The sequence below is a fragment of the Lotus japonicus genome, chromosome 5 (genome assembly GCF_012489685.1).
Source record: "Lotus japonicus ecotype B-129 chromosome 5, LjGifu_v1.2".
Classification (NCBI taxonomy): Eukaryota; Viridiplantae; Streptophyta; class Magnoliopsida; order Fabales; family Fabaceae; genus Lotus; species Lotus japonicus.
Genome location: NC_080045.1, coordinates 1,478,030 through 1,492,921, shown reverse-complemented (window position 1 = coordinate 1,492,921; position 14,892 = coordinate 1,478,030). Strand labels below are relative to the sequence as shown.

Genomic DNA, 14,892 nt, shown 5'->3' with positions numbered 1-14,892 from the left:
CAAGAATTGTATCAAAATCAATCAATTTAGCGAAAATAATAAAAAAGAAAAAGAAAAAGAGCTGGAAAACAAAGTGGTTGTGGTTGCTCAAATCAAATCAAATCAAATAAAATCATCATCGTCCCTTTGCATTTGCATTTGCAGTTGCAGTTGAAAACAACCTCAGCGGGGCTACGTCGTTTCCCCCAAATCCCTAAATTGCAAATCGATTTCTATATCAAATGGTACTCATTGTATTCTATTTGATCTCATTCTCTGTTCGATTTCAATTCTTCGTTTTCTGATTTTCCCTTTTTCGCATTCGCAGATCCGATTCATTCTGTTGCAGAATCGCCAGGGGAAGACCCGTTTAGCCAAATACTACGTTCCTCTCGAGGATTCCGAGAAGCACAAGGTCGAATACGAGGTAGGTAACATAACATGTCTTCAATTTTTCCCCCATTCCTGTTCCTAATTAATTTTCTTTAATTTTCCTTTTCAGGTTCATCGCTTAGTTGTAAACAGAGACCCCAAGTACACCAATTTCGTTGAGGTCATCCTTCTTCAATTAGACTTAGTATTATTTGCTTTGCTTTGCTTTCATAGAAATGAGAACTTTGTCTCTGTGTGATTGAGTTATTGATCGACTTGCTATGCAGTTAGTTGTTTGTGTTCTAACTTCTAACCAATTGGGGTAACATCTCTTGCAGTTTCGTACCCACAAGATAATATACAGGCGATATGCTGGCTTGTTTTTCTCGCTCTGTGTTGACATCACTGATAATGAGTTGGCTTATTTAGAGTGCATCCATTTATTTGTCGAAATATTGGATCACTTCTTTAGCAATGTGTGCGAGCTGGATTTGGTTTTTAACTTCCACAAGGTTTCTTCTTATTTAACACCTCATTCTGATGTGTGTTATTCCATCATATTATTCGTTCTTTTTCCGGTTTCAGACGGGTAATTCCTAGCCTGTATTTGATTGTTATATGAGATAACTGTGATTGTTTAGGTATATGTCTATCCTCTCAAGTTTCTAGTTACAGTGTTGTGCTTTATTTGACTTCTATTGTTGCTCTTTATCTGGTTTCTGCTGCATTACTCTTGAGCATGTATTAGAATATTGGCTAAGCATAGCCTGCACTGATCATTATCACTGGAAATTTCCAGTTTCATGTATTCTCTGCCTCTTTTGTTATATTAACAATGTGTTATTGAGTTTATAACAGACCATACCTCAAATGTAACTTTATCTACTGGTTACATTATCATCCACTAGGGGATTAGTTTCATGTTGTATCTAATACATTTTGTTTTCTTTCAAGTAGAGTTCATCATTGTTGAGGGTTGGGCTTGTACAAGTTATTGATCACAATACTGTTTGCGATTTTGCATTATCTTTTTATTGTTTCCTTGCTCATGTGGTTTACCTATCTGTCTTAAAGGTCTATCTTATACTTGATGAATTCATTCTAGCGGGTGAACTGCAAGAAACTAGCAAGAAGGTATGCATTTCTTTGGTTATTAAGGGCTTGTTTAGTTTGGGAAAGTGTTTTCTATGTTCATTTCCTATTTTTAATATCAATTCAAAAATGGTTCCTGGTTTTCACTTTGCTTTCTATTTTCAGATATTTATATAGGAAATTATTTTTTGAAAAGATTTGAAATAATGAATTTTTTTGTTTTCTTTTTTTCTTATACCAATATCTATAAACAGGAAATAAAGTAAAAACAAGGTAATACTCTGTAATAAAAAGTGGAAATAGAAAATGAAAACAAAATATATTCTTAAAATAAATAGGCACTAAGCTTTTGACACGTGGTTACTAGTGTAAGGTTTAAACTTCAAACTGTGTTATTACCCTGTGATTTCAGGCCTAGTTATATGGGTGCGTTTGATTTTCTAAAAAATGATGCACTGGAAAAAATGAAACTCTTTGTTCTTGTTTGATTTCAAAAATGGATGGGACCAGAAAAAATAAAAATAAAATTGTTATTCACTCAACCATTGGACAACTTTGTCCCACCACAACACTATTTAAAGACAATATATCACTCTCTTCCTATCCATCCTGAGTCCTGACCCTCTTCCTCATTCTCGCCCTTATCAAAATGCAAACAACTGCAACTTACCCTGCCACTAACCCTTTTCCTCCCTTTCAAAAGCACTCACTGCTGCAATCATCGGTGGATACGGACAAATGTTTCCATATTTTAAGCTTTGTGCTTTTGTGGGTTTGTGCAATGTTTCATGTCGCCCATCTGACATCTGTAATGACAACAAATCCATGACGAATCCCTGAGTGCAAAGATCAGATTTAAGTTTGCATTTTTTCATGAATCATGATAGTTTCTTAAGGAAATAAAACTCATTTTTAAGATGACCATTCTGCGCTGCATGAATTTTGCATTAGATAGAAGATATTTAGTAAATTTTACATTATTCTTGTGTCGTCGCTTAGTGTGCAACTGTGCATCATATGCACCCAGTGAAAGTGAGACAGAACCTCAATCTCATAACAATTAACAAATTTGTTTTTGTGCTTGCAGGCTATCATTGAGAGAATGGGGGAACTGGAAAAACTAGAGTGAAATATTACATTTCTGCAGAATCATAGTGGTTGGGAGATTCTCACAATTTTCTCATGCACTTGGCATGATTCTTGTGTTTCAATTGTGATTCAGAATTTTGAAAATATTTTCCCTTGAGCCATGTATTCAGCACGCTCTGCCTAGGCTTCTTACTCGGCTTGTGTTAATACATTGAAGACATTCACATTCATATGATCAGGTTTTCTTGTAACCTTTATTCCATTGTCTCTTTTGTTTGTTAAAGAGTTTCTTTGCACTTCTTGGTGGTTTGTAACATTCCAGAGAAAAATAACTTTAAATAACTATAATGTATAAGCATATTCAAAATGATTGCTTTTTATGATACACAAGAAATGCTAGTGAACAAGTGTGGTTAATGTTTTTATCATCAGTTAATTGAGCCCTGGGTGTCCTAGGAAATGAGTAGATTTAAGCGTGATTCTTTCAAGTTTAAGGTCTTGTTGCTATGTAACTATCGTGTGATTCCTCACGTCAGCATCTTTGGATCAACTTCTCTTTCTTCGGAATAAATTTTGAAAATCAGAAGCTACCCACTGAAGTTTCTCTTGAGAACTGATTCTGACTTTAAAATCAATGGTAGAAAGGTTTTTAAATATGCACTTTACTAGTTAAATCCACAAGAGTAACTCGCAAGTTTTGTGCTGCTTCCTATATATGCTCGTCAAAACTTGGTCATATAGAAATAAGGCTTAATTGCACTTTTGGTCCCCCAACTATGGCCTTCCTGCGAAAATCGTCCCTAAACTTCAAAATTAGCAAAACTCGTCCCTCAACTATACACACAGTTGCACTTTTGGTCTTCCGTTAGCATTCCGTCAGAAAACTAACAGAATATTCCGTTAAAAATGAATTAAAAAATAAAGAAAAAATAAAATTGAGAAAAAATAGTATTTTAATTGAAAAAATAAAGAAGCTCACTTAAATCCGTTTCCTCTTCCTCCTCCTCTTCTGTAGATCATGGTTCTCGTTCAAAGCTTCAAAGTTTCTGGGTTTTTGGTCGGGTTTCTGGGTTACAAGCTTCGAGCTCCCCCTCTCCAGACACCATATGATAGGTTGAAGCTGTATCTGTAACAATGGTTTGAGATTTGAAAAAAAAAAAAGTCTTGGATTTTCTTCTCTGGTTTTCCTTTCTCAGTTATGGTAGATCTATTGTGAGAGGGAAGAAGGGGTTTGTGGGCTCAGTTTCTGGGTGGGGTTTGGGGTGGGTTCCGGTTGGGTTTCTGGGGAGGGGTGGGGTTGGTGGAGGGAGAGGTGGTTCTGGGTTGTGGTTTGCTGGTGTGGGTTCGGTGGAGGGAGAGGTGCGAGTGAGAAAGATGAGATGAAGATATGGAGGGAGAGGTCTGCAACTCCTTCTTTTGGGTTGTGAAATGGATTTCTAATTTCATGAGGAGATGAGAAAATGGGATCTGCAAAGAGTGTTGAAGAAAAACCCAAAACCCCTTTCTCTCCAGCAATCCGCTCCAATTCAATTTCAGTATGGAGAGTTTGTGTTGATGGTTGAGGGAGGTAGTGGTGAAGAGGAATGAAAGGAGAAGGGAGGGGAGGATGAGGGATTGAGGTTGATGAAGATGGAGAAAGTGAGGAATGAGGAGGGGGAGGATGAGTGGTGGTTATATTGAGGAAGATGAAGAAATTTGGTGACTGGATTGTGAATTGTGACGGATTATCTCCGTCACTAGTCCCAATCTGTTAGATTTCTGACGGAATGCTAACGGAAGACCAAAAGTGCAACTGTGTGTATAGTTGAGGGACGAGTTTTGCTAATTTTGAAGTTTAGGGACGATTTTCGCAGGAAGGCCATAGTTGGGGGACCAAAAGTGCAATTAAGCCTAGAAATAAAACGATGAATTGCATTCTTGTAAAGCTCATCACATGAGTATTACACTTGAAGCAATGCTGTACTTGTACCACTCTTTGGGAGTTTGTACCTAATTTCTTCACAAACAAAAAGGAGAGGTAGGTCTAGCCCACCTGTCTTGGATGGGGGGAATGAGCTGCTGATGCTGCTGTTTCCCAGAGATTGAAATTGAAGTAATCTTGGATCCAAATATTTCTTGTGAAGCAGGGAAATGGGGAATGATTGCTTGGACACATGGACTCCCTGCAGAAGAGTGATGGTTCCTTCCACTTTGCCAATTAGGATATTGGGTCCTAATAATATTGCAATTCACAGCAGACCTGGATTGAGCTGCTTGTTGCACCCCCCAAAAGTTTTGCTGCTCTTGTTTACTTGAGACTGTTGAACTATATTGAGTTCCACGTATCATGCTACCATTATAATGAGGTTGCTGCAACCGAACCTGCAGTCAATCAAAGCATTAGGAGTTACTATTAGTATGATAACAAGATCAAGGGTGGCATATTTATGAGGACATCAAATTGCATGTTTTTAGTTGTTAAGATTAGTTTTCATTTTTAGCAGTAAATTTTAGCCATTTGGACTAGGGAAAGAAATAGGTCAGACTCTTCATAGGGACCTACGACCTAGTCTACATCAGACTCAGACCACATTAATAAATAGACAAGATTAAGGCTTTGTCAAAAACCTATTTAGTTAAAAGTCTAGTCTCGGACCAGTCATAAAGCCTTATAAATCTAACAAGTCGGTGTATTCAAACAAATTTAACTTATAGGAATTTATTCTTTTATTATACTAGCTTTTTATTTTAATATTGTAAAATCATATACTTATTTGTTTATAGATTTAAACATCTTATCGTTAAGAAATATATGTCTATTTAGAAGTGAACTTATGACATATTTAAATAGTAAAGTAGAATTTTAAATAAGTTAAGCCTTATGCTGTCAAAACAACCCTGCCTATTAACCTATAATTATGTTGGTCAATTTATATATAAATTTTCTTTAATGTATTTTAGCTAACTGACCTATAAGCTTGTTGGCCTATGTATACAAAAGTTTGATGGTTTATTATTGTGGAACATGCCTTAAAATAGACCTGACCAAACTTTCAAGGAGTCAGACCATGACTTAAAAAAGCATATGATAGACCAAACTTAAATCTTAAATTTTTTAAGTAGGTTAAACTTAATTACACAAACTCTAGCCTATTTCCATCCCTAATTTGGACCAAGATTTTGGAGTCCATTTTATTTGATCAATTGAGCTCCAAGTCTCCAACAACCAAGAAGCATTAATACCTGTGGAGCTGCAACTGAAAGCTGAGTTTGGTAAGAAGTCGAGGCATACTGACTATGAAGTGGCATGACCCCATACTGCTGTGCTAGTGACTGCAAATAAGGCACTTGAAACTTTGACAATGGCTCAATTTTATTGTAATTATTGTCAACCTTTAACCCATCACTTCCAACTGACAACGACAAGAAGTTGAAACTCTGCATGATTAGGATAGTCATCAGGGCAAGAGGAAGAAGGGGGAAAGGGGAGGCTTCAAGCCCTCAAAGAATCATGCATTCACTGAACCCAGGGGTCCGTGACAGTCTGATCTTAATCAAGCGGCTCTGATCTAAAGAGGAAACTGTACACATAAAATCAACCTAAATCAGAGCCGCCCGATCAAAGGTCAAACGGTTAAGGCCTCCTGACTTCTATGAATTTCGGATTCCTTGGCTGCAGGGAATCCGAATTCCATTTACCACAAGTAACTTAAGCTTACTTGCTGCTTTTGTGTACCATACACCTCAGTTGTTGGAGCAGCCAGTGATATGTCACCATAATGACACTGCTGCTGAAGAATACAGTTCTGGCTTTCTTGAGGGTTCCTCACAGTAGCAGAAGGAACTCCATTTCTCATTCTGTTCAAGCTATGTACTTCCAAAAGAACTCCATGCTTTGATCCTTCATGTGCTCTCATTTGATGACATTCATAAATCTCAGGTTCCTTGATAACTTGTCCTTTTGGCACCTCTAAACTCTTGATGTAATGACTAATGTGGACATGAGCTGCACACCTCTTCCATGATCTTTTGTGAGTAGCAACTTCAGAAATCTGCTATAGGTTAGTTATTGGCAAAAACAAATTGTTATTTCAGTGGAAAGCATCATTTAGGAATAAGCGATTTTAACATTATAGAGGCAAGTGTGTTCGGGGAACCTCATAATCAATTCAGAGTGAAATCGATTTTGGATGACAATGTAGATGTTTGAGACATTTTGGAGAATTGATTTCAGTCTCAAAATTTAACAACTGGATTTCACATTACTTTACGAAAATCACTTTTCATAAATGTATCCAAACATAAATCACTCCAGTTTCAACTCAGTTGAACTATAATCAACTCTATCCAAAATCAATTGTGACAATGGTGATCCGAACACACACCAAGTGCGCAAAACAGCCGTAGTGATAAATTGGTGAGCCCGTACCTTCCCACTAGAAGAACAAGTTGAAGTTTCTATCATATCATGTTTGGAGGCACAGATAGCAGCTTCCAACCAATCAGGAGCTTTAGCAGCAATTGTCCTTGAAAAGAAAAATCTATCAGATTTTGACAAGCAGAACAAGAAGGGGAGAAACAAGGTTACAGAAAATTGAGTAGAATGAAAGAAATTTACTGATGATTTGCTTGGCTAGGAGATGCTACAGAAGAAAAGCTTGGCCACAATGTAAGACCTTCTACAAAAAGAAAAGAAAGTTGTTAAAGAATCAGCCAAATTGATGTAAAATATTTTTGCCTATACTTTAGTCACCTAAGTAAAAGTTCACCACTAACAATAAAGGACATTTTGATATTTGAGGGAGCATTACCATTTCCTAATTGTCCCTGTTTCTGCTTACTATCAACGTCTGTGGCCTGAAATCAGAACAGATAACACCAATGACATCAGTGCTAGCTCATAAACAAGAAGTTTTGGTAGAACACTTTAAAGTAGAAACAGTGAAAGACTGAAAGCTGAAATGCATACCGTCTGAAATTTCACATCTGGTTTCCTCTCAATTTGTGAAATCCGTGATTGCAAAGTCATATTTAATCTGAAACATGATGAAAAAGCATGTAATGTTTGGGAATTCTTCTGGAGTCCGAATCAATTATAAGATGAAGTTTCTGTCAGTAGCTTATGAGTTTCAAAATTGATTCTGAGAAAAGGAAAACTAATACAAAGTACAAACATGCTTACAAAAGACTTGAAAAGTATAAAGAACTCAGAATGCAACAGAAAAACACCCACCCCATTGCTAGACATAACTCAGAGTTCGGCAAAGCAACATTGTTGCGATTCTCGCGCTTCACCACCACAGCCTGTTCTTGACCACTAGTTTCATTTATAGAACTGATTCTTGAAGCTTCTCTGAGTGAACTTTCAGGACCTCGAGCAGTTGCTGAGCCTGTATATTATGGCAAAAATGCATGAGTTAATAGCTAAGACAAGTGTCTTGGGAGATAGAATAATCATTCTGCAGGTTAGAATAAGAACAACCTTCAAGAGCAACATTAGCATGCTCCTTCAAGTCCTGCAAAACTGTGGAGTTCTCTGGCATTGGTTCTCCTTGAAGTCCTTCAAATCCTTCAACATTATGTTTGGAGCCATTGTTATGAAACATTCCAGCCAAGGCAAACAGAGTCTCTGCAACCTCTTCTTCATCTTTTGTGATAGGCCCAGAAACAGAAACTCCTCTTGGGGACCAATCTGGGTTAATTCTTTGTTTCTTCTACAAAAGCAAAATTCCAAGTAAAAGGTGAGAACAGAAATGCCTAGTAACCATAAGAAAATGTCAAGTTTTGAATTTAGCATCTTCTCACTTTGGACTTCTTTACACTATCCTTTCCTGTAGATTCTGTTCCACTGATCTTATGGTTCACCTTTTCTGAATCAAGTAAGATGGATTCGCGATTTCGCTTCTTCATAGCTGTAATTTAAAAGGAGAAAGCATAAAAAATTTGATACTTTTTCAGCAAAAGAAAACCATAATATTGATAATAATCTTTTCCACTTGTACACATGATTGGAAAGAACAAACAAGACTTGGTTATAATCAAAAGCTGTAATATCTCAGTGGAAAGAGTGAAAGAGATATCTTAATTCATAAACGAAGAAATAAAGACCAATCAGAAGTCTAGCAATTATAATAAAGTAAAAGCAAAAAGCTTCAGGGATTGCTTCAATTACAATCCAAAATCGTCTAGAGTTTAGCAGAGAGGAATAGAAAGGAAAGTGCAGAAAAAACAATCACAAAAGCTTTGCCTTTGAATTTGAAATCCACACACACCTGAACGTATCTTCCGTGGAACAACAGCATGATGAACACCATTGCAGCCATTCAAAAACTGCAGAGTCATCAGAAAGAACAAACCAAACACAAAATCATAATTATGATAGACACTCCATGAACTGAAAAAAGTGTAGTAACAGAGTATGATGTATACATTCTTTGGAATCTTAAATCTCTTGCTGACAGTGGAAGAAGAAGGTTGGTCGTGTGCTTGTTCTTCAGAAACATTGTACCCCATTTGGCAGTGTTGTTGGCTTGATGTTAATGCTATGCTCACAGCACTCAAGCTTCTAAGTTTCTTCGATTTGGCCGAGAATTGAAGGTCCCCACGAATAGCAGCAGAGAAAACTATCACTCAGAAGAACAGAGGAAAACCACAATTAAGATAAACATGAAGAAGAGGGGAGAGAAGAAGAAGAAGAACAGAGAAGCGTTATCTGCAAACTGAAGTCTTTGTTATCTGATAAAAAAATGAAAGAAACTTGTGCACACGCACAAACAAACAAGGACAAGAGGAAAAATGGGGTTTGTTTGTTTGTGCAGAAAAAACCAGAATGAGATAGTGTTGCGCAATTTACCACCCAAGAGTTTTTTGGGTCTTCCGATGTGTTTTTTCTTGACGTGTCGTCGTTTGTTGGAGTTTGAGAACACATTGCTTCCACACCTCACGTTTCGAGGCTTGTCCATTTTCTACAACTGAACCAATGTGTTAGTGTGTGTGTGTGTGTGTGTGTGTGTTTGATCTATCTCTCTAGTGAAGGTGAAGTGGAAGAGCAAGGTTCAGAGAGTTTTTGAGAGAGAGAGACAAAAAGGGTATGGGAATGAGATGGTTTGTTTGTTGTACTATAGCAGTAACTGAAGCTCTGCTGTGTGGAAAAAGAAGGTGGATGGATGAAAAAGCAATTACTGGCTTGGTGTTCAGAGAATCAGGTTCTTTGTGAAATAAAGTTGAGATAGACTCAACAGGAGAGAGAAATCTAATTCACAGGAAATGGAAAAGAGTATTTATTGTGTGCATCACAAATTTTGTGTGTGGGCATTGAATTTCATGCACTAGAGGGGATGGTTTGTTGAGAATGGAACTAAGCAAAGACCACAAAAAACATTAACACCATGTTTGGTATTAGAGTTTTTTTTCACAAAAATGGCACTACTTCATGTAGTAGAACGGAGAGAAAACACCTTCAAACTACCGGGTGGGGCACTAACTGAGATTATACTAATGCCAAAGGAGTTCGGACCTTCGACCTATGAAGAGGTGAAAGATAAACCGGAAACTTGAAGTCAGTTGTGCTCAAATTTCAATTGTATAAAATTGTCCATCCAAACATACTATTGACATTTAATCTCTATACTTTATATGTATTTTTACCTAATTCGTGTGAATTAAGGAAAAAGAAAATTAGTTAAGGGTAGTTATTAGTCTCAAATTTATAAAAATAATTTTGTTAACCTCACTAGATTACTAGTTGTTGAGAATTAAGTGCGGAGTTTGAGTCTCACATTGGTTAAGTATAAGTGAGAAGAAGACTTTTGATGTGATTCATAAACATAATGTCTTAAGGTTTTGGATTAAGATGTGGCGTCGATATCTTTTGGTGTCTTATTTCTAGCCCCATGAACTCCCCTGTCTCCCCCAACAAGTGGTATCAGAACCGATGGTTGGTGGGACCATGATAACAGCTCCTTGTGTTGAAAGTATCTCCTAACATTAACATTAGTACACATACTAAGTTAACTAACTTTAACCCGACTGTAATAGGTCATGTGTGATAACAAAGTCAACATGTGCAGGAGTAACTAACAAGGCAAAAGCTAGTCTAACTGATGGGAGAATGAAAGCTGGCAAGACACGAAGAATCATAACACCGAGTAATTTATTGAATAATAATAATAATACTAATAATGTATTATAAAGATAAAATAAATCAAAAGGATGACCACATATTCACTCTAGTACCGATTCTAAAGGAGTAAACAGCCATTTTAGTCCCTGATTGTGTTCACTTATGACGGATTGGTCCTCATACTTTGGAAATGGTTGTTTTTCATCCCTGAATGTGTTGCCGTCGGTCAAGTTAGTCCTTGGTTCAGTTTTCCGTTAGTCCTTGAGACGGAAAAATCCAAATGGCAAGTTTTTTTTTCCACACAAGCGTCCTACGTGGCACATTTTCATTTCTCCTCCCTAAAAAGTAAAAACAATGTCAAACCGGTCCCTCAAGCTTCCACACACTCTCTCTCTCCTTCCTCCTGCTCTTCTTCATCATCATCATGTTCATCTTCATCATCTTCTCCAGACTTCATCATCATCAATTCATTATCTTCTTCATTTCAATCACGCCCCTTGCCTCTCATGCTCTCCTTCACCCTCTGTATCATTCTTCTCCCTTCACCCTACGTTCATCCTCTTTTCTCCTCCTTCCTCCAAACCTGCCTCAACTCAGATCCGCACCACTGTAACATGCACCACGCAATCGGGACCAGATCGCGACCCATGCCTCCAAATTTTGCATCTTTTGGGTCAACAATGCATCTTTACATCCAATGAGGCTTGGATCTGGTGGTTTTTGCTTGGTTTTGAAATGAACAGTGGTTGGGTGAAGAAGAAGCAAAGTTGCAGAGACGGTAGAGGATGAAGAAGAAGAAGGGGGTTTTGATTTTGACAAACCATAGTGTGATTTTCTGAAACCATCGTGCTTACACCTCGTTGAAGAAGCCTTCAATTTCATCTACCAGTAATCCTTGCAGTCTTTTCCCAGATTTCGTTTTTCCCCTTCAATTTCATCTACCAGTAATTTTGCTCTGTCATTTTGTTGTTCCCTTGCTGTGTAATTTGGGAGGAATTTTTTCCTCTAACTCTTAATATATGATATCAGTTTCTTTTGCAAAATATATATAGCTCAAATCACTTGTAGCCTTAACTGACAAAGCAAAGTAATATGCTTTGAGCTTGACTATAGTGTGTTACAGTACTTGCTGGAAGAAGCTTTCTTGCGTCTGTTGCTGTAATTGTGTAAGCAATGGTTTTTGCCTTCTTTCAATCAATTTGTTTGCTGCACATTTTTGGGTGCTGGGTATATGGGGGTATATGCAATATATCAATTTATTTCTTTTGTGTCTAGCAATGTGTTTGATTAAAATGTCATTTGTTGCGTTTTATGTATTCTGTATCTGATGATTACTATGGGTTGTGGGTGGCTGATTTTTGTGGATTTATGGATTTATCTTCTTTTTGATAGGAGTTTTCGATGTGAGATTTTTTATGAAGATGATAATAAAGAAAATCTGGGGTTTATGAAGAAAATGAAGATGTAGGGATGAAGAATAAGAAAATCTGGGTTTAATAAGAAAAAGAAGATGAAGGATGATGAAGATGAACATGATGATGATGATGATGAAGAAGAGCTAGAGGAAGAAGCATAAGTCAGGGACGAGTTTGACATTATTTTTTAGGAGGGAAAATGAAAATGTGCCACGTAGGACGCTTGTGTGGAAAAAAAACTTGCCATTTGGATTTTTCCGTCTCAAGGACTAACGGAAAACTGAACCAAGGACTAACTTGACCGACGGCAACACATTCAGGGATGAAAAACAACCATTTCCAAAGTATGAGGACCAGTCCATCATAAGTGAACACAATCAGGGACCAAAATGGCTGTTTACTCATTCTAAAGGCTAGGATAGGTAATATCATTATTGTCAATCTCTAGAAATATCTCTTAATCTCTTACGAGATTACGATATCACGTACAAAAAACGAGACTAACGGGGGTAATAACTGTTTTTTCAAATCTCGGCTGATATCTCGAGATATCTCTTAATCTCTTGTAATATCGCGAGATTACCACGAAATTACGAGATTAGCTTGTTTTGTAAAAATGTCAAAAAATGTTATGTCCAGAGCTATTTCAGGCATTTAACCCACAAATTTTAGGATCTTCACTCCTCTGTGTCGTTATTTCCACTAAACTTTGTCGTTCTTTCCACTTCAATCTGATGATGAATTGTTAACTTAAGAGGTAGATCTAGAGGAGAATGAGATTGATAGTGATGATGATATTGTGGATTTCATTGAACTAGTTCTAGACAACAGTGAGAATTTGGTCCTTGATCTTAATGTTGGAGGGTCTATGTCTATCTCATATGAGGAAGAACTTGATGGTGATGATGATTCTAGTGGTTCTAAATTCGATGGTGTTGTAGGATTTTAAATTTGGATGACTATTGACTTATTTGTTTAAGTTTATCCTAACTTGCATTGATATTTTGTTAATTTGTTATGACTTATGTACCTTAGATTTGGATATTTGGTAATTTTATGCTTGATTTTAATTTTCATTGTTAGATAATTTGGATAATTTCTAGTACTATTAGTGTGACTTAATCATTATTATAATTTTAAAAATATCATTTTTGCACGAGGTAATCTCTTACGAGATTACGTTACGAGATTACCTCCTCTCCACGAGATTAGGTAATCTCTAGAGATTGACAACCATGGGTAATACTATTACTATCTAGTTCAACACTTCAACCCTTACAATTTTGAAGAGAACAACCTGATCTGTTGAAAAACTAAGAATTTATTATTTAGTGTAAGATGATTAAAGATGAAGCATTATATATGAGAGTATGTTTGGACAACAAATTTTGGTACTTCATAGATGTTCTAAAATGACTTATATAAATAAACATGAAAGATTTCTAAAGTTTATTAGTAACTTATAAACAAGAACAAGTGGAGCATTTTAGAAGAAATGTATGTTTTGAACTTTTGATTGAAGTTAATTAGGATGAGTTCTGTGATTTTCTTAGGTGAAAATGCCAATGGATTTAAGTTGTTGGATTAGGATAAAAATAAATTTTCTTTTTTTTTTTGGAAAAAAAAATAATAAATAAATTTTCTTGACTTTTGCGGAATCAAAACCCATGATGTATTCATGGGCCTGGTTTGGGGCTTGTCCCCTTCTGCTTTGTGTTCATGGGCCTGTTTTTTGGGCTTCTTTTGAATTTGATGCTTTTGCCGAAAACAAGGTGGTAGCTATTGACCAAAAAAAAAGGTGGTAGCTAGTTTTTTTTTTACGGAAAAATAACTTGAATTAAGTTCCTTCTATTATTTACATTATTTTCATTTAAATAATGACCAATGAAATTTATTTCTAAAATTGAATGAAACTCATAAAACACAATAAGTTGAATTCAGAAAACTATATGAATGTCACTATGTAGGGCACTAGATTGGTTTTGTGGAGTATAGATAATTTGCCAGTTGTAGAAGCTCATTTTACAACAGTTCAACCTTCATGATCGCACTGGAGTGAACTTTAAGGGCCTAAGGGAAAAAAGTGTGTGCCTTTAGAGTAGGGGATGGGTAAAAAGAATATGTGTTGGACTTGTGTAACAACTAGCAAACCATCCTTTCCCTGCAAGTTCAAGTTTAATAAACATGTCTATGCTCAAACTTCCTTGAAAATGTAGTATATACTAAGATTTCTCCATCTCTCTCCTTCACCTAAAGTCCTAAACACAAAGAAAATTTTACATCTTCTATCTAATGCGAAAAAAAAAAACATTGTATTATTGTTTCTGAATGTCTTTTCCACTTGACAAAAAGAGAATGAAGAGTTGTAAAAGTTGTGTATATTTCAAAAAGTTCAAAGTCCTCTAGTTCATGCTGTTGTTGCGGTCTTGTTGCTTTTGTTTATGCTCTTTGTTCAACATTAATTTGTGGAGATAGTAATAGATGACACAATTTCCGCCCAAACTTTAAATGAGTTACGTCATCTGACCTACCGTGGTCAGTGATTCAAACAGAAAAGTCAACAATCCAAAACTTTCACAAAAGAATGACGGTATATTCAATATATATGTTTGAAAAATATTTCTACAATTAGTTTTTTTTTTTAAAATGAAAAAAAAATACTGGCATTGCAATTAATTATACTTCTATTTTTTTGTCTTGATGTGTTATATAATTTTCTGTAATAAATTTTCATAAGTTGCAATCTAATCCAATATATTTTGAACAATACACTCAAATTAAAGGTATCAACAGCTTATTTTTATATGGGTATGAGAGCAATGTTCTTTACTATAAGGCCAAAAT

At 36.2% G+C, this 14,892-nt stretch overlaps 2 protein-coding genes across 7 annotated transcripts; one reads left to right on the top strand and one right to left on the bottom strand.

The window, feature by feature from the left end:
• Positions 1–41: 41 nt before the first annotated feature.
• Positions 42–2,789, top strand: LOC130718173 (AP-2 complex subunit sigma). The gene is made up of 6 exons (XM_057568687.1): positions 42–224; positions 308–406; positions 482–532; positions 690–863; positions 1,426–1,485; positions 2,531–2,789. Exons 1-6 carry the CDS (start codon positions 222–224, stop codon positions 2,570–2,572), a joined length of 429 nt encoding a protein of 142 aa, XP_057424670.1. The 5' UTR covers positions 42–221; the 3' UTR covers positions 2,573–2,789.
• A 1,627-nt stretch (positions 2,790–4,416) lies between these two features.
• LOC130718171 (uncharacterized) lies at positions 4,417–9,788 on the bottom strand. Of its 6 annotated transcripts, none has more exons than XM_057568682.1 (13): positions 9,365–9,788; positions 8,941–9,134; positions 8,784–8,841; positions 8,317–8,423; positions 7,994–8,225; positions 7,745–7,901; positions 7,481–7,547; positions 7,323–7,368; positions 7,130–7,187; positions 6,941–7,052; positions 6,231–6,566; positions 5,755–5,949; positions 4,417–4,893 (listed from the first exon to the last, which is right to left on the bottom strand). In XM_057568682.1, exons 1-13 carry the CDS (start codon positions 9,471–9,473, stop codon positions 4,531–4,533), a joined length of 2,034 nt encoding a protein of 677 aa, XP_057424665.1. In that variant the 5' UTR covers positions 9,474–9,788; the 3' UTR covers positions 4,417–4,530. The 6 variants fall into 6 exon arrangements, with proteins under 6 accessions (XP_057424665.1, XP_057424663.1, XP_057424668.1 ...); XM_057568680.1 differs by having other exon boundaries at positions 7,130–7,190; positions 9,365–9,764; XM_057568685.1 differs by having other exon boundaries at positions 6,941–7,037; positions 9,365–9,763.
• Positions 9,789–14,892: the final 5,104 nt, after the last annotated feature.